Genomic DNA, 19,433 nt, shown 5'->3' with positions numbered 1-19,433 from the left:
CTCACCCTCCTGTCAAGTTCCATGAAGCACCTCTTAACCACTTCCTTCTTCCCTCCCACTGTTTCCCATGTCTGGGTCTACCCAACACCTGTTCCTCCTGTCTCAGGAGGAACTGGGCTGTCTCTGAGTCATCTGGTACCTTCTGTGCCTTCCTGGGGCCACTGGAACTCAAGGGACCTCACCCTGCATCCATCTCAGCCTCTAAGACCAGAGGACCTCACCCCACTTCAGTTGCTAAGTTTATGCAAAGAAGCCCTCTGAAATTTAGGGGAAATTTTTTGGTTTCTCTGTTAGATCCATCCCCATCCCCTCACCTACTACCGGCTCCAATTCCAGCTCTACCACATCTCCATTCTCATTCCCTGATCCAACACCCAGACACTCTAAGTCCAACTCCATCCCCACCCCCATCCCAAATTGGCTTTGAAATTTTGTCCTGAAAATTGGGCTCAGGGGTTCTTGTTCTCTCCCTGAAACTGTCGCTGTGTAAATATTCCCGTGCTAGGGGCTATTATACACGGAATCCAGGCAAAGCTAACAGAAGTTTCAGTGTCTCCACTTAGCCCAGACTTCGGAGCGGTAACATATGCACAGTAGAAATTTTCCATCCAGCACAGGTTGTTTTGTCCACTACCCCCCCGCCCTTTTTTTTTTTTTGGCGAGGCTTGTGGGATTTTAGTTCCCTGACCAGGGATCAAACCCGGGCCCTTGGCAGTGAGAGCATGGAGTCCTAACCACTGGACCACCAGGGAATTCCCTGTTTCCCCTTTCAAACACCAATTTATTTATTTACTTATTTATTTTTAAATACAGTCTTTCAGTTTCATTTTATTATTTTTATTTTTAAATATTTATTTATTTATTTATTTATTTATTTTTGGCTGCGTTGGGTCTTCGTTGCTGTGTGCGGGCTTTCTCTGGTTGCGGTGAGCAGGGGGTACTCTTCGTTGTGCGGGCTTCTCATTGCGGTGGCTTCTCTTGTTGCGGAGCATGGGCTGTAGGCGCACGGGCTTTAGTAGTTGTGGCTCGTGGGCTCAGCAGTTGTGGCACGTAGGCTGTAGAGTGCAGGCTCAGTAGTTGTGGCGCACGGGCGTAGTTGCTCTGTGGCATGTGGGATCTTCCCAGACCAAGGCTCGAATCCGTGTCCCCTGCACTGGCAGGTGGGTTCTTAACCACTGCGCCACCAGGGAAGCCCACACCAATTTATTGAGCACCTGTTGTATGGCAGGCCCGGTGCTGGGCGCCGGGAACACAGTGGTGACCACAAGGTCCCTGCGCCCACAGAGCCCACAGAAGACTGGGGCACAGGGTTTGAGCAGAGACTACACAGCTCTCTTCCGCTGACTATCCCCCCCACTCCTATTAGCACACCCAGGAAACATCAATCAGGCGTATCAGCTGAGTTCATTATGCAAGAATCAGAAGCGAAGTAGGTAGGAACTCAAAAACTCGATTCATTTTTAAAGGCAATTCACCCATTCCTTTAGTCACATCATAAGTGTTTACTGAGCCATGTCCTATGCCAGGTCCTGGAGATGATTCAGAGTGAGCCCTACCTTCAAGAAGCTGCTAGTCAGGTCAGGAAGTCTTACATTCTTGTCATTCGGGTCTCCATTCAAAGGTCACTTCTTCAAGGAGGCCTTCCAGGATTGCCCTGGCTAAAGGGGTCTGCCCCTGTACTCCTCCTCCCTGGCCACTAACCCATTGCTCTGTTTATTTCTTTTGCAGCACTTGTTATAGCAAAAATGATCTCATTTATCTGTTTACTCCATAATGGTCTGTCCCCTACTTCCCCTCACCCAGTCAATGTGGGCAGGGACTCATTTATTCACTGTGGTTTTCTAAGCACCTGGTCTGATACCTGACACACAGAAGGCATTCAACGCATTGTTGAATTAACAAATAACACAAATTGATCAGTGCTGTAACAGAAGGAGGCATAGGGTGCCCCAAGAGGGCCTAAGGACTCCTCCTGAAGGAATCAGGGAAGGCTTCTCAGGTGAGGGGATATATGCATGGGGTTTTAAAGGATCAGTAGGAGTTCACCAGGAAGAAAATATATTTCTGTAACTCACTGTGTGACTTGAGCAAAAAACTTGAATGCCCTCTCTACCACAATCATCCCCACTATGAAACAGAGATTGGTTAGACTCTTGTGAGAATTAAATTAGAAAGCATACATGAAATGTTTAGCCAACTGCCTGGCACAGAGTAAACAGTCAATAAAGTTAGCAATCAAAATGTTCTATAAAGCAGTTACTATGGCACTTAGCACATAGTGGGTATTCAGTCCCTGGTCTCGAGGACTTCCCAGTCTGCAGAGGGTATAAGGCAACTGCAGCCATGGATAATATGTATTATGATGGTGGCAGTGCAGGGCTCTGTAGGTGAGGGACAAACATATTTATTGAATGCCTACCACAGTTGTAAGTGCTTCATATGTGTTAACTCACATAATCCTCCCACAACCCCAGTTATTATTGCTACTTAATAGATGGAGCAACTGAGAGAGGTCCAGTGACTTGCCCAAGGTCACACACTTAATAATTACCAGCATTGAGGCTTGGACCCACATGGTCCAGTTCCAGAGTCCATGCTCCAAACCACTACATCACGGTGAGTTGTACACATTCAAGGGGAGCCTAGACCCAGCCTGATAACCAGGCTTACAACAACAGAAAATGGAAGAAGCCTGGAAGTGCCCAGGCTGGAAAAGATGGACTCTGCCTGAAGAAATCAGAGAAGGCTTCCTGGAGGAAGGGGCATTTAGGTTGGATCTTGAAGAATGAGTTGGAGTTCACTGGAAAAAGAAAGACGTGGAGAAAGACATTCAATCATTCAATTAACATCTCCTGAGGCGCCCCCATGATCCCAGCCCTGAACAGGGTGATGTGAGGGACACAGAGATGAGTCAGATCTGGGCTTGGCCCTCCAAGGGCTGCCCATCTGGTGAGCAGGAGGGATGGGGGGAGAGGCAGGAAAGATGAGGTGATGGGAAGGACAGTGGAGGGGAGGAGATGGGTGGAAAAAACAAGACCATGTTCTCAGGACTTAGCCAAGATATGGTGGCATTAAGAGAATGGGAAAAGTGCTTAGTTCCACCTAGGTTGGGCACCTGGATCCTTGGAGTGGTGAGGATGTGAAAAAGGAAGTAGGTTATGACAAGAATGAGTTAACCCAGTTGGAACCATGCTAGGAGAAGCCTCTGTCCTCACGGAAAGGGGCCCAAATCCCCAGTGCAGGGAGGGTTCTGTGGGTGTGTACACATGTGCAGCTCTCTTTGTAGTCTCTGCCCCCAGTGCAGGGAGGGTTCTGTGGGTGTGTACACGTGTGCAGCTCTCTTTGTAGTCTCTGCCATTCCAGACAGTGTTTCTGTCTCTCTTTCCTTATCTCATCCTGCATCCTTCAATGTCTTTATCTCCCTGTTTTGTTTTGTTTTTTTTCTTTCTCCCTCTTTCCCTGCCTCACCCCATCCTGCCTTCTTGCTTGCCTTCTTTGCTCTGAGTCCTGACTCCTTCTCCCACTCCTTGCCTGATTTCTGGGAGGTCCTTCTACGTAACCCTCCAGCCTGCCCAGTGCCTTGGTCCCAGCCCACTGCAGCTACATTCAAGATAAACTTGCTTCCACCCCAGGACTCCACCTTACGGATCTTCCTCCTTTCCCTCTTCCTCCTCCAGGCCACAGAATATCCTGCATCTAGATGCTGTAACCAGAAGTCAGGGTTACTGAGGGCTCCTCCCTCTAGTGAACCCCAGAAGGACTATACAACCCAGAGCCCCTCCCCCATTTAGCAGGATCCCTGAGCCCCTCCCCCATTTAGCAGGATCCCTCAGCCCCTCCCCCATTTAGCAGGATCCCTCAGCCCCTCCCCCATTTAGCAGGATCCCTCAGCCCCTCCCCCATTTAGCAGGATCCCTCAGCCCCTCCCCCATTTAGCGGGATTCCCTGATGCTGCAGGCCACCAGCTCATCCTGACAAGTGGTCCCTCTGTACTGTCTTCCTGCGCAAGGCCCCCAGTCAAGGCTCTTCGGCTTCCCCCTCCCCCTGGAGTATTTCCCAACCCAGATTAATCACCGGGGCGGCCCCAGGGTGGAGGGATATAGTACGGTTTACCGTAAAGAAGTACGGACTTGGAGAGCAGGCTCCCGGACCAAGGCACCCTGGAGGTCATGAGGCTGGGATTCATCTGTGCTCTGCTTTCTCTCCTGGAAGGTGAGGTTCCTGCCGTCCTGCCATCATGCTGCCTCTCCATGGCCCCCCGGCGCCCCTCTGCCATGCTCTTTGTCCCCCAGGCGTCCACTCCTGCCCTCCAGGCATCCCAGCATCTGTCCCCAGCCCTCCCATCTGGCTCTTCACCAACCCTTCTGCCTCCCACCACCCCCCCCCACAGGGCAAAGCTGGGCAGACCACCGAGCCATCGGGGCCGAGGAATGCCGCCCCAACTCGCAGCCCTGGCAGGTTGGGCTCTTCTTCCTCACCCACCTCTTCTGCGGGGCGACCCTCATCAGTGACCGTTGGCTGCTCACAGCTGCCCACTGCCGAAAGCCGTGAGTGACCTGGGCGGGCCCCTCTGGGGAGGAGCTGGAGGTCAGGAAAGGGAGAGGGGGCAAGGGGCCTCGTAGAGGAGGGAGGGAACTGTGGACAGGAAGGGCTGAGCCTCTATTTATGTTCCCCAAAGTTCAACTCTTTAGAATGACAAAATGTCCACTCTCCAAATTCTAGCGTCCAAAATAATCTGTTTCTAAGAGTGTAAATTTTGCAACTTAGACTCTTAGAAGCTTAGACTCTGACCCAGAAAAATCCAGAGTCGTAGACTCCTAAAATCTTGGATCCAGGAGATGTTACATTAGCTTCACTAAATTGTAGAATCCTAGATTCAGAGACTGGTAGACTCTGAGAAGCCTGGAGCAGCGCCACTGGAATTTCGAATGGAAATATAGCCCCAATCACACAGGAAAGTTTAAGTTTTCTAGTAGACACATTAAAAAAGTTAAAAATAAATGAGTAAAATTAATTTTAATAATAGATTTAACTTGCCATCTCAAAATATTGTTTCAACATGTAATTATCAGTTTTTAAATATTTATGAATGACATAGTTTAGTCTTTTTTTTTATACTAAGCCTTCGAAATCAGACATGTATTTTACAAGTATGGCATAGCTCAATTTGGACTAGCCACATTTCAAGTGCTCAATAGTTGTGTTGGATAGCGCAACCCTAGAATCTTAGATTCAAACTGTTCTAGCTAGGTTCATTGAGTATAGAAGCTCATAGTCTTAGAATCTCTGAATGACAGTATCCTAGAATACTGTGATTTGTAGAATTCTAGAATCTTGAACCAAGAGAATTCTAGAAGCTTATATTCATACATGTCTAGAATCTGGTGGATTTAATATCCCAGCATGCTATCATTCAAGATTTCTAAAATCCCCAGAGTTTTAACCAAGAGAATTCAAGAGTTTCAAACTATTCGAATCCCAATCCTTACATTTCTAAAATCAAAGTTTTCTAGAATTCTAGAATGATGAAATTCTTGTCTTATTATCCCAGAATATTAGAATTCTAGGTTCTTTGTTTCCTAGATTTAATTCAGATAATTAAACAATCCTAGGCATTTATTTCTTTATTTATTTAATTTTGGCTGAGCCAGGTCTTGGTTGAGGCACGTGGGATCTTCGTTGCAGCATGAGGGATCGTTTTTTATTTTTTTAGTTGCAGCATGAGAACTCTTTTTTTTTTTTAGGCTGTTAGTATTGTTTTTTTGTTTTTTGGGGTTTTTAAAATTATTTATTTATTTATTTTTGGCTGTGTTGGGTCTTCGTTTCTGTGCGATGGCTTTCTCTAGTTGCGGCGAGCGGGGGCCACTCTTCATCGCGGTGCGCGGGCCTCTCACTATCGCGGCCTCTCTTGTTGCGGAGCACAGGCTCCAGACGCGCAGGCTCAGTAGTTGTGGCACACGGGCCCAGTTGCTCCGCGGCATGTGGGATCTTCCCAGACCAGGGCTCGAACCCGTGTCCCCTGCATTGGCAGGCAGATTCTCAACCACTGCGCCACCAGGGAAGCCCCTGCGAACTCTTAGTTGTGGCATGCACGTGGGATCTAGTTCCCTGACCAGGGATCAAACCTGGGACCCCTGCACTGTGAGTGCGGAGTCTTAGCCACTGGACCATCAGGGAAGTCCCCAAAATCCTAGACTTTTTGATCCAGAGAAATCGAAAACATTAGAATCTCGAATTCATAAGATTCTAGAATTTGAGCCTCATAGAATTCTAAAATCGTGGATTTCTAAGGTGTTAGAATCTTAGAATTCCAGAATCTTAGATTCTGGGCATTCTAACAGAATTCTAGAATCTACCTGATGCAGAAATCCTTTTTATATTATCTGGGGAAAGGGGCCATCCCCCCTGTTTGATATTCTTCCCTCTAGGAATGAAGCACAGGGGCTATACAGGATGCTGTGTGAGAATTTCCCATCATGCATCACTCTATGCTGGAGCCTCTTTTAGCTCAGGCCTGTACATCAGGCTAGGAAAACAATGTTCAGGTTTCAGCCCCAAAGACAAAAAAGGGGAGAAGCAGAAATATGGAGGTACAAGAGATTCAGGAGCAGGGACAGGTTGGGGCTGGGAGGTGGGGTTGGGACTGGCATCCCAGACACAGAACCAAGGCAACAAGGTGACAGAGAGGGAAAAGGTAGAAATAACACCTCATACTCCTCAAACCCTGAGTTCTCAGTCAGTAGCCTCGTCCCTAATGTCAGAGTCAGAGTCTGGGGGATGGACATATAGACCCCTTGAGGGTCTCCAGCTATCCAGGGCAGGAACCCAGAGCAGAACAAGTGTACTGGGACGTGCAGTGAGAGGGCTTGAGGCTAGACCTCAGGAAGAAATGCATTGAGAGATGAGGGATTTGGCAGACAGGAAAAGCCTGAGCCTACAGATGACTCCAACTTGGGGCTTTTCCATATCCCACCCCTTCCATACACACACACCAAAACACACAGAGCCACTCCCTACAGAAACCACCAGACCTGTGGGGGCAGGGGGTGGGGCTGTTTTTGGGTGGTAGGTGGAGCCTCCACCTGTCTCCATGGTTCCAGGGAACTCAGGTCACCACTAAGGCTCCAGGTGGGGCAGAGAGGAAGGTGGTTTACTTGACATGGGGCTAGGAAGAGGTGTGAGCTTTGGGGGAGAGCTACAAAGTTAGAGGCAGACAAAGAGATGGAGTAGGAAGCAGGGGCCCAGAGAGGGTGTGTGCCTTGCTTAAAATCACACAGCACTCTATGTCACATGAAGATGATAGGGGCCCAGAGAGGGTGTGTGGCTTGTGGAGAGTCACATAGCATCCTGGTGGACAGAAAAAAGAGGACAGGGGCTGAGAAGACACCTCACCTTATCCCACCTTGACCTCTGGGACCTGTCCAACAGGTATCTGTGGGTCCGACTCGGGGAGCACCACCTCTGGAAATGGGAGGGTCCAGAGCAGCTGTTCCGGGCCACAGACTTCTTCCCTCACCCTGGGTTCAACCAGAACCTCAGTGCCCAAGACCACAATGATGACATCATGCTGATTCGTCTGTCCAGGAAGGCATTTCTGGGACCTGCCGTGCAGCCCCTCAACCTCAGCCAGACCTGCGTCTCCCCAGGCACCCAGTGCCTAATCTCAGGCTGGGGGGCCACATCCAGTCCTAAGGGTACAGCCCATGCCAGAGGTCTGAATCCCCTCTCTTTTTCATCTCTATGTTCTATCTATCTATCACCTATCTATCTACCCATATATTTCATCAGATCTAAATGCTATAAATTATAAGATGCATCATTATTCTACAACCCGCTAAAAACGAGAAAAGGAAAAAAAGGTGCCATCTATCCTTGTATGACAATATTTACTGGAAGGCACATCCTGATTTCAGAGATGTTTAAATGTGAAAATATATGCATCTTAGAATTGAAATAAGGTCTACGTCACTCAGAATCACAAATCAGCAAATCCATTAGTCAAATTTGGCCTCCCACAGCAGTACTGGTTTTCAAAATGTCTTGAAAAAAAAAAAACAAAACACCTCAGTTTGTTGCTGCCAACATTTAAAACCTGAGAGATTTTACATCAAAGCCAAGTTTCTGGATTCGCTTGAAAAATTCAAGACTGGCAATGCTGGGTTCATATTTCTAAAATAATGACCATTGTTGGGCAGAATCAGTGGAGGCTGCCCCCTTCAAACAAGATACAGGTTCTGTATCCACTGCAGGTGAACGGGTCCACTGCAGTTCACCCCAAGGGCTGCTGTTTCCCTACAAGGCCCCCTCCCCCCACTTTCCCTCTATTTCTATCTGGTCTCTCTAAATCTGTATCTCTGTCTCTGTCAATGACCATCTCCCTATAAATGTCTCCTCCCCTTTATCTCACTGCTTTCTCCCTGGATATCTCTGGGTCTGTTTCTCCCTATTTCTTCATTTCCTCCTCTGAGAATCTCTTTCCCCTTAAGAGGTCTCTGTCTCCTGCCAAGGTCCCTCTTTTTCTCTGTATGAGTTACATACGTATCTCTCCTTGTCTTTTGACTCTCTGCGTCTTTCTCTCTCTCTCTCTCTTTGGCCCTCTCCCCATCATATCCATCTGTTTCTCTTGCATGCTGTGATTCTGTTGCTTTGTCACTTTCTCTTGTTTCTGTCTTTGAGAGTCTTATGTTGTGGCTCCGTGGGTCCATCTTAGGAAAGTGGGGAGGTGGGGGGGTGCTGAGTGTGATGGAGACAGCTGCTGATCTTTTATGGACCTCCTTCCCCAACAGCGCAGTACCCACTCACGCTGCAGTGTGCCAACATCAGGATCCTGGAGACCAAACTCTGCTATCGGGCATATCCAGGCCACGTCTTCTACCACATGCTCTGTGCCGGCCTTTGGGAGGGCGGCCGGGGCTCCTGCCAGGTGAGATTTCCTCTGGAAAGGAGAGGGATGGGTATCCTGTGGGGATTCCAGGGTCCTGGGGGAGAAGGGAGTTGGGGCCCCAGACTTACTGGATCAGAGCAAGGAAGGAGCTGGGAAACCTGGGTCCTGGGAGGGGGTGGGACCAGGGCCAGGATTCCTGGATCTAAAGGAGGAGGGAACTGGGGGTTGGACTCTATGTCCTGGGGGAAGAGGGATCCACAATGCTAGGTCCTAGGGGGAGGTGGGGGCTATGAGCTTTTACTCCTGGGTCTGAGGGAGGAGGGACTGGAGACCTGGACTCCTGGGTATTGTAGGAGGAGGGAACTGGGAGCTTCCTGAGAGGGAGAAAGTGCCTTGTGTCATGTCCTGAGTAGACTGGCCTAACAGTTTCCCTGCTCTTCTTCCGCGCACAGGGTGACTCTGGGGGCCCCCTGGTTTGCAATGGGGCCCTGGCGGGTGTGGTGTCCGGGGGCTCGGAGCCCTGCTCCAGACCCCAGCGCCCTGCCGTCTATACTAGTGTGTGCCACTACCTAGACTGGATTCGAAAAACCATGGAGAACAACTGAGACCTCGCGCCTTGGACGACCAGGAAAGGAGGGTGGGCGCAGGGCAGGAGGGTTTGCAAGACTCCAGCCTCAATGGTCTCCGCCTTTGGCTTCGGCTGGCCTGGAGACGCCTTCTGGATATTCAAGTTCCCAGCTTCTGGATATTCAGACCCTGGCCCCCGCGAATGATAGAGCCACGCCGCCTTGAAAAGGAGAGGAGAGACACCTCCGCCCCTCTTGGCCCCATATCTATGACGTCACCAGAACTGCCACCGCCCCCATGGAACGGCATCACCTTTGGTTCTACCGCAGTAAAGACTTCCACTAAATAGCTCCTCCTTTCCGCGCTTTGCCCAATGAGATTCCCCCTCTGGACGCTACCCCTTGTGGCCACGCCTCCTTCGTCATAGATCCAGCCTCGTGACCTCACGAGAGGGTAGCTTCCCCCACGTGGAACTCAGGCAGTGTGTCGGTCTCTGTCCCGCTCTGGCCCCGTTCTAGGCGTGTCCAGGGTTTGAATCCTGGCCGGGGCCCGACCGGGAGAAGTTGGGAGAGATTCTCTGTCCCCTCCGATCCTCCAAGGGATGATTTTACATTAAACGTGCTGAGCCGCGCCTTCCTACTGCCGGTTTTGTGAGCTAAAGGATGGGGACCGGGTGGGCGGTGGAGGGCAGAGAGGGAACCACCACCGCGTTGCAATTCCCCATAAGCCCCGAGCAGGTCCTGCCTAAGTCTGTCTCCATCAGCCCTATTGCAGCAAAGCTCCTGGGTTCTGCTTGGGCTGGTCCCATCGCCCCCAGGGGAAGGGGAAACCAGGTCACAGCGCCTCCCAAACCTGCCTTTCCGGAATCTGGACCTCTCAGGGGGCAGTCCGTGGGCCGGGCCGATCCGCCCTCAGAAGTCGGGACCAAGAAGACTGGCTTGTCTTCCATTCCAGGTTACTGGCAGCCCCCTCTTCCCACAAAAACCCAGGCTCCAAATTACTCCTTCCGAAAAGACTTAAGAATTCAGCTGCCAGCTCCTTCTCCCTCAGACCTCAAATCCGGGCCTCCATCCCCCTCCTACTTCTGACCCAGCAGTCCCGGGCCCCAGCCCCCTCCCCCCTCTCTCAGAGCCAGGAGTCCAGGACCCCAGTCCCATCCTCCCTCAGCTCCAGGAGTCAGGGGCCCTCACCCCCTCTTCGCTCGGACCAGGATGTCTGGGCCCCCAGCCGTTTCTGCTTCAGACCCAGGAGTCACAGCTCCTTCACTCCCAGACCTCAAGAGTTAGAGATTCCACAGTGGCTGTATCAGTTTACAAGCATGGACACCAAGGGGGGAAGAGGGGAGGGTGGTGGGATGAATTGGGAGATTGGGATTGACATATATATGCTAATATGTATAAAATAGATAACCAATGAGAACCTGCTGTAGAGCACAGGGAACTCCACTTCGTTGTACAGTAGAAATTAACAAGACATTGTAAAAAACTCTACCCCAATTTAAAAAAAAAAAAGAGAGATTCCAACCCCTCCTCCCTCCAGATTCTCCATTCAGCCCCTGAGCCTCTCCTCACTCATAACCAGGGGTCCAGTTCCCTGCTACTCCGCCGGCCCCCAAGTGGGAGGAGATGGAGCAGGAGGCTGGTGGTCCCAGTTAAAAGGCTCCAGAATCTTGTACCAGGCAGGCAGAGCTGAAGTACGCGGGGTGTTCTTCCTCTGGATCCGAATCAGTAGGTGACCCCGCCCCCTGAATTCTGTAAGGTGAGATGCCAAAGTTCTCAGACACAGGCATCAGGCCCCTGAGCCCCCTCCTCCAGGGCCCAGGACCTCAACCTCAGATCCCTTCCTCCTTTGAGACCCAGGAATCAGCACCCCAGCCCCTGCTCTCCAAGACTTAGGAGTCCCAGCTCCCAGTTCCCTTTTCCTTCAGACCCTGGAGTCTGGGGATCCTAACTCCCTCCTTCCTTGGAACGTAGGAATCCAGCCCCTGAGCTCCCAGCTCCTCGGATTCAGGAATCTGGGGCCCCATCCCGTTCTTCTTCACACCCAAGAATCTGGGTCCCCAGCCCCTTCCTCCAGCGGGACCCAGAAGAACTGCTCCAGAAGCTCTGCTTCCTCCCCAACCCCAAGATCCCTAGGGTTTTGGTCTCCTTCCTCCTCCGCTCAGCCCTGTCCTCTCTGTCTCCCAGACCCCACCGTGGGACATCCCACACCTGCTGCAGAGTCTGGGTCTGGATGTTCCAGCTCTTGCTGTTGGAATCCCGGGCAGGTGGGGGGCGGGGGGCGCCCGGAAGTCATCGGTGGAGCACCTGAGCCTGTGGGAATACCATGGTGGTGGCTAAAAGGGTGCACGTGGTGGCATGTGGGGAGACGGGAAGCACGCGATTACGTGCGGGAGCTTCTGTGGGGTGGCCGGAGGCACGGCGCACGCGGCGGCAGGTAGGAATGCGCTGAGTTCTGCTGATATTGCAGGAGTGCACGAAGCCAGCAGGGCTGCCTGCTGAGGGGGCACAGATACACACAGGAGTGCACGGGGCATGTGGGCACATGCTCAGGTGTGTGACTCTGTGTGTGATGACTCACGGGCTTCCATGAGCGTACATGTGTATCTGCGTAGCAGCATGTGCAAGCTGCGAGGCAAACACCGGAGGGTGTGTGTGTGTGTGTGTGTGTGTGTGTGTGTGTGTATCCGTTTGAAACCACAGTGCTTTTCCTGGCCCCTGCACTGACCCAGAGGATGGTGATCTAACCCTCTCCCTCCTGCTGCAGGACACTTGAGAGCACAGGAGACCAAGGTGCTGGAGGGCCAGGAGTGCACGCCCCATTAGCAGCCTTGGCAGACGGCCTTGTTCCAGGGTGTCCGGCTAATATGTGGGGATGTTCTCATAGATGACAACTGCGTCCTCACAGCAGCCCACCGTAAAAAACTGTGAGTGGATTCCGGGGGCAGAGGTGGGCTGGAGCCTGGGGAAAGAGGGGGCTGGGGCTTTGCCTCAGGAGGCAACAGCTGGGGACTGGATCCCCGAGAATGGAGGTCTGAGAGAAGAGGGGACCTGGACTCCTGGGTCTTAGAGAGGAGGGGGCTGGGAGCCCTTATCCCTGCCTGGGTCCCAAACCACCCCCATCATTACAGGAAATACACAGTCCACCTGGGAGATCACAGTCTGCAGGATAAGGATGGGTCAGAACAAGAAACGGCTGTGGCTCAGTCCATCCCACACCCCTGCTACAACAGCAGCAACGAAGACCACAACGGTGATCTGATGCTCATTCGACTATGTGGTCGGGCATCCCTGGGGCCCAAAGTGAAGCCATCAACCTGGCAGATCACTGCCCTCAAGTTGGCCAGAAGTGCACCATCTCAAGCTGGAGCTCGGTCACCAGCCCCCAAGGTAGTGGGAGGGAGAGGAGGAGCTGGTTGTCCCAGTGGGCCCCAAGCCATTGGCAAAGCTTTGCCTGTAGAGTAGATAAAGAAGGGAAGGTGATTGTGATGTTCAAGTTCACAAGGGGTCCATGTTAGAAACCTTAAAGACCAGAATATTAACAGGAGTGGTGGGAGAAAGGAAACAAATTAACAGATCGTTAACAGGGCTCTAAAAAGTGGATGGATGAATGAATGAGTGGATGAATGAATGCACCCCTCCTTTAAGGTGGAGAGTTATGAGACCTTTTATGGGTACAGGATTCTACATAGTCTTCACAACAGACTTGGGATACATGGGCTCCTCAGTGGCCCAGGAAAACAGGCTCCCTCTTCTCCCTCTTGAACCCAAGATTCCTCGCCCCAGATCCCCTCACACCCAGGAGTCCAGGTCTTTCCTCCTCCAGGACTCACAGTCTAGGTCCCCAGTTCCCTCCTCACTCTGGACCCAAAAGTCTGGACCTCCATGGAGGTCCTCCCTCTGGGGCTTCAGAGTTCAGGTAGCCCTTTGCCCTGCTTCACAATGAAAACATTGGGGCTCAGCTCAAAGAGGTGATGTGGTTCGCCAGGAAAGCAAAGTCAGGATTCAGGTCCCTGCCTGTCTGACTCCTAAGAAGACAATGGCATGCTGTGGAAACCTAGCTGCTCATGAATCAGGCAGGTCATTTCAAACCATGGCTCTGCCCCTTTTCTCTGGGCAAGTCCCTTCCCACCTCTTGACCTCACTTTCCTCATCTACAAAACTGGGATAATTATCCAATAGATTTTTAAGCTCCATGAGGGCTCAGGTTATATCTATTTTCTTCATTGTGTGTTCTTAGTGTTCAGGGTGGTGACTGGTATACAGTATGTGTTCAATAAACATTTGTTGAAAGAATGCATAGATGAAGGAATGAAAGCATCCCTCCTTCAAAGAGCTGTTGTGAGGGTCAAATGAGATTGTGGGCCTATAGCTTCTGGCACATAGAGGTACCAGATAGAATTTTTTCCCTCTCAAGTCTATTCTTCAAAGGTTAATAAGAAAGATTAATTCCACTGTCAATCACCAATTCAACACTGATTTTGTGAGCATCTGATATGCCCCAGGTACTGTAGTGTACAAAGCCTTATGGAGTTGCATGCTAAGTGGGGAAATAGACAATAAACAAATACATATAAAATGAAATATTAGGTAGAGTCAAGTGCTATAATGGAATATCATAGAGGGGAAGAGAATAGGGAGTGATGGAGAGGTGGTGTTTGGGGGTTTTTTTAAGATTTTTTTTTGATATGGACCATTTTTTAACAAGTCTTTATTGAATTTGTTACAATATTGCTTCTGTTTTATGTTTTGGTGTTTTTGGCCCTGAGGCATGTGGGATCTTAGCTCCCCGACCAGGGATCAAACCCACACCCTCTGCATTGGAAGAAGTCTTAACCACTGGACTGCCAGGGAAGTCCCGAGATGTGTTGTTTTAATTAGAATAGTCAGGGAAGGCTTCTAGAAAGAGGTGATATTTGGAAGAAGTAAGATTTAGCTGAGATTGAAGACCTGGTGGTCTGGGAATGGGAAGATTAGAAAGGGTCAGAGGTGTCCCAAGGGGGCACATCCATGTCCCCCAGTCACCTGATCCTTAATTTGAAAATAACTCAGGGCAAGAAACAAAAGGTAGGGTCCAAAGGTCCTTCTTTAGGTGGAGAAAAAGAAACAGCAGGGGCCATGGCTTTGTTTCATGTGGTGAGAAGTGATGTGCCCTGTGAAATGTGTCAGAAAACCCTGTGCAGCTGTGGATACACAGAAGGGAGGTTAGATACAGACAGGGATGGAGGGAAAAGTGTTGCTGTCTCTGGGAACTTGCAACCTCTGCCCCCTCAGAGAATTTTCCTGACACCCTCAGCTGTGCAGAAGTAAAAATTATTCCTCAGAAGCAGTGTGAAGACGCCTACCCTGGGCAAGTCACAGATAGTATGGTCTGTGCAAATGAAAGCAGTGGGGCTGATACACGCCAGGTGAGTGACTTCTGAAACTCTCTTCTTCCCTCACTCGCACTGTAGAGACTGGAATCTTGGCAGTGGGGTTTTCCCCAAGAGTCAGCACCCCTACCTCTACAGAGTGGGAAGCTGGTTCAGAGAAGGCACACTCTCCCTGCAGGTTACACAGCACAGGAATCAGAATAACTGAATTGTCCTTGTTGCTTTCTTGGGAACGCTTGCCTGCAGGGTGGGGATTAAAGGGAGTGAGGGCATAAGTCCATGAAGGAGAGAGTCTGAGTCTAGAGGGTACGCAAGCTCCCTGCCCTCTTTCTCAGTGTTAGTGCCTGGAATTTGTGCTGACTTTACCGATGATCAGGTAGTCAGCTATTTTTCTTCGAGTCCTGACTGGGTTCCCTAGCATGATTGCTTTCTCCTATGATTGGTTCCTTGGGGAACAATGCTGTCTTCCCAGCTGGCCAGGGAATGGCGCCATTGACTTCAATGCTCCCTCAGTGAGCTCCCCAACCCCAAGGTGACACATCTGGAGATTTGCCATAGGTATAACACTCTCTTTCCTATTGGCTGCAACTTCAGTCCTCACGGCTCCCCTTGGATTTGTCCCCTTCATGGAAGCCCCACCCCCTTTGCTTATGATTGGTCCCTGAAGACAATGCTTCAACGCTTCCTTTCCTATTGGCCAGGAATAGAATCATTTCCATTAGTGATCCGGCCATGGAATCTAATCTTTCTGGAGGATTCCCTAGAGACAATGGTTTCTTCCCAAATACTCCCGCCACTGTCCCTTGGGTGTGTGTGTATCCAAAAGAACCCTGCTCCTTTCTCCTCTGTTTTGTAACTGGATTCAATGATCTCTTCAAGATTGGCCAGGAATGGAGGAACTCAGTCCCCTCCATGTAATTCCTACTTTCTTCTCTCTGGATTGTACCCTGCAGACAGCATTCTCTTCCCTCGTTGGTAAGGATTTCTTCCACTGCCCTTAGACATCCTGTCTGCATCTCCTGCACATGGAAGCCCCACCGCTCTCTCTCACCATTCGTCCCAGGATACAATGCTCTTATCCCAAGGGACCCAATCACGTTACAAAGCTGGTACTTAATACTGGTACAGCAGGGCATCTTAGGGGAAAGTCTTCTATTCTCGCCTTCTAGGGAGATTCCAGGGTCTCACTGGTATGTGGTGGCATTCTCCAGGGCATCACATCCTGGGGATCAGACCTCTATGGGCGGCCTGAGAGATCTGGCGTCTACACCAACATCTGCCACTATCTGGACTGGATTAAGACCATGGGCAGAAAGGGCTGATCCCAAGATGAGCTCTAGATCTCCCTCAATAAACTCACAACATCAGCCTGGCCCCTTGCCTGTGTGTGCTTTGGCCCTCTTGAGAGGGGTGGAGGGGCAGAGGGTCTGAACCCTGCTGGGAGGTGTGATGGGAGATCGAGAGAGATCAGGACCTGCATGGCCATTCGGGCCATCACCACTGGCCAAAGTGATCCCCTTTTTTTTCTGGAAGGACTTGGAGGAATGGGAGGTTAATTTCAGGGGAGAGAAGACATAAGGATTTCCAAATATCCAATGGGCTGGCCTGTGAAAGACATAGTTGAACGGGTTTTTGTTTAGTTTTTCTGAGCAGCTAAACTGTATCTAAGCTTTGGGGGGAGATTTCTCCTTAAAAACTGTGAGATATGGGGACTTCCCTGGTGGTCCAGTGGGTAAGACTCCACGCTCCCAATGCAGGGGGCCCGGGTTTGATCCCTGGCCAGGGAACTAGATACTGCATGAACGCCACAACTAAGAGTTCACATGCTGCAACTAAGAAGTCCACATGCTGCGACTAAAGTCCACATGCCTCATCTAAGACCCAGTGCAGCCTAAATAAATAAATAAATATTTTTTAAAAAAGATACTTTAACAAAAAAAATTTTTTTAATAAAAAAATAAAAATTGTGAGATATGCAGAGTACGGTGCAAGAAATATAGAAATAGCTTAAATATGTACCCATGAACATCCATGAAACTGAGGCAGGAGACAGAAGGTCCCCAGGCTGAGCCGCTGGATTTTGTCCCCTGTAGACAGATACTCCAAGATGAAGACAATAGCAGGAGAGAGGAGCTGAGCCCTGCCCAGATAAGAGATAAGGAGACCACATATTTCTCATTCTCGAGTTCAAGGAGACCTCCCAACTACACATGTACAGAAAGGCTCCTTAGAGTTCGAAAAGGGAAGGGGCGCCACCCCATAATATGTGGTGTCGACCTTCCCACAGGTCTGTGCGCTGGATTCCATCTTGGCTAAGAGATGCACACACACAGGGGAGGACCCTGAATTAAACCAAATATGGACTCAGAGCCAGACAAAGCAAGATGATTGGCCAGAGGAAACTCAGAAAAACTGCCCCATATAAGTGATTTAAACTACCACGAAGGCGTGACTCTTTCTCTGAGCCTGCCTGTGGGCGTCTATTCACATGTACTTTTTTCCTCCTAAAAAACACTTTACTTAACATCCCAATACCCAACTGATATTTAAATATCCCCAATGGAATGTGAACCCAGAAAGGATTTGAAGATTAATTTATGGCATGAAGGGGGAGGGCGGCTGAGGTCAAGGAGGGGAAAGGACTTGTCCAAGGTCAACCAGAAATTCAGGAATAGAATCATGGATTGTGGATTCTGGCAGGAGATCACAACACCAGTCATGCACAAAAGCTGGAAGGACCCACCTATATCAGGGAGCTTTTGTATACAAGTGACAGAGCCCCAGTTCAAACTGGCTTATGCGTAAAAGGGGATTCGTTGGTGCAGGTGCCTAGGAAGGCCTTGGAGATGATTCATAATGTTAGAAGTGACATGGGTATGAGTCTCAAGTACCTGTATTGGTGACTTAAGCCAATCATCTCTGTCTCTCTGTGACAATTTCTCTCTCTGTCACTCTGCCTGCTTCTCTCTGTCTCTGTTTCTCTCTCTCATATGTGTGAACTCTTTCTCATCTCTGCTTGCCTCTTTCCTTCTCCTGTGGATCTCATTCTAGCCTCTGTAGACAAACTTCGTCACATGGAGGGAACATAGCAGCCCAGTTAAGCAAACCCAGCAGAAACAAAGATCTCTTTTCTCCCAACATCTTGATATTAATCCCAGGAAAGAATTCTGATTGGTCCAGCTTGAAATGAGCCCACCCACTGGATTAATCATTATTTCTAGGGAGGAAACAATGATCTTGTTGGCTTGGCTGGGTCGTGAGTCCATCCCAGTGGGTGGGAGGGTTTGGAAAACTGTGATTGACAGTTTCACCAGAACTACATGAAATGAGGGGGCAGATTCCCAAAAGAAGTGGGAGCTGTTCTTGAAAAAAGGGGGGAATGGAATCCTGGAAGTCAGAAACAATGGGCCTTCAGAACCCAAGGAGCTGAATCAGGAGGTTCCAGAATCGCAATGTCCAGGATCCCTCAGGGTAAGGCACAGCTGCAGGACAGCAAGATACCAGTTCTCAGGTGTGATCATGAGCTGGAAGATGAGTCATCAGGCAAAGGATCAGGACATAAGTCTGTGTGCAAAGGAAGTATGAAGCTGGGTGTCTGGGTGGGACTTAGGAACAGGACTAAACCCAAAGGGCACGAGAGGGCTGGGGATTTGGGGCTCTCGTCAACGTGGGGGCATGCCTCATTAATAATAAGCCTATGGGGTTCCGAGTTCATTTTTAGCCAAAAGAGATTCTGAGCATATGTGACAGTGTCCCAGGGAAACTTCCTTCTCAGATTGTGGGTTTGTACAATGGTTAGACTATGGGCAATCCTCAGCATTCGAATTCTGACCCTTCTGCCTCCTTAGCTGTTGATTTTGCACAAGGGTTCTAGCTTCTTTTAAGCTTCCCTTTTTTCATCTATAAAATGGGGAAGACAGTCCTCGCTTGGTCCCATGAGACGAATAGAGATGTGGTTTGCAGAGCGTCCGACACATCACATAGTAGATGCATAAGAAATGGAAGCTGCCTCATTCCTGGTAGGATGAGGTAAGGCAGCCAATATTATTTAATTCTTTCACTTGCCTTTAGAAGTAGATTTTGCTTTCCTCCACTTTAGAGAGGGAAAAAGTGAGGCTTGGAAAAATTAAATCACTTACCTGAGATCACGAGGAGGGCAACTAGGGTTGGTCAAACCTGGGTTTGTCTGACCTGTGAGGTCAAGTTCTTCCTATCACACCCTGTGGCTGAATGACTCAGGGAACAAGGAAGGACTGGGTTGTTGACTGCTCTGTGGATGACAGTGGTTTGCAAACTAGTATTTATTTAAGTACCTCCTATGCTCCCTGGTTTGGGCTGGGTGCTTATAAAAACACCTTTGAACACCAGACACATTTCCTCTGCTTGTGAAGACCAGTGTTTAGCAATAAAGTCAGATTAAATAGTCAAGAACACAGTAAGACAGGAACTTCCCTGGTGGTGCAATGGTTAAGACTCCACACTCCCAATGCAGGGGGCCCAGGTTTGATCCCTGGCCCGGGAACTAGATCCCACATGCATGCCACAACTAAGGAGCCTGCCTGCCGCAACTAAGACCCAACACAACCAAAAAAAAACCACAACAACAACATA

The 19,433-nt window shown here is 49.8% G+C and overlaps 1 protein-coding gene and 1 pseudogene across 4 annotated transcripts; both read left to right on the top strand.

The window, feature by feature from the left end:
* The first annotated feature begins 23 nt into the window (after positions 1 to 23).
* On the top strand, positions 24 to 10,090 carry LOC309616769 (kallikrein-9). Of its 3 annotated transcripts, XM_082367740.1 has the most exons (5): positions 4,087 to 4,212; positions 4,391 to 4,547; positions 7,429 to 7,694; positions 8,787 to 8,923; positions 9,337 to 10,090. In XM_082367740.1, the coding sequence occupies exons 1-5, from the start codon at positions 4,170 to 4,172 to the stop codon at positions 9,487 to 9,489; spliced, it is 756 nt and encodes a 251-aa protein (XP_082223866.1). In that variant the 5' UTR covers positions 4,087 to 4,169; the 3' UTR covers positions 9,490 to 10,090. The 3 variants fall into 3 exon arrangements, with proteins under 3 accessions (XP_082223865.1, XP_082223866.1, XP_082223867.1); XM_082367739.1 differs by lacking the exon at positions 9,337 to 10,090 and having other exon boundaries at positions 24 to 4,212; positions 8,787 to 9,315; XM_082367741.1 differs by lacking the exons at positions 4,087 to 4,212; positions 4,391 to 4,547 and adding an exon at positions 6,445 to 6,590.
* LOC309617680 (kallikrein-8-like) lies at positions 9,720 to 18,955 on the top strand (annotated as a pseudogene). The gene is made up of 7 exons (XR_014249828.1): positions 9,720 to 9,779; positions 10,913 to 11,187; positions 11,616 to 11,717; positions 12,218 to 12,377; positions 12,582 to 12,840; positions 14,725 to 14,858; positions 15,992 to 18,955. The product of XR_014249828.1 is annotated as a kallikrein-8-like (transcript).
* Positions 18,956 to 19,433: the final 478 nt, after the last annotated feature.

This window comes from Balaenoptera borealis, assembly GCF_965194805.1.
Source record: "Balaenoptera borealis genome assembly, chromosome: 19".
In the NCBI taxonomy this organism is placed as follows: Eukaryota; Metazoa; Chordata; class Mammalia; order Artiodactyla; family Balaenopteridae; genus Balaenoptera; species Balaenoptera borealis.
Note: the sequence above shows the minus strand (reverse complement) of the source record. Positions and strands in the feature narration are given on the sequence as shown.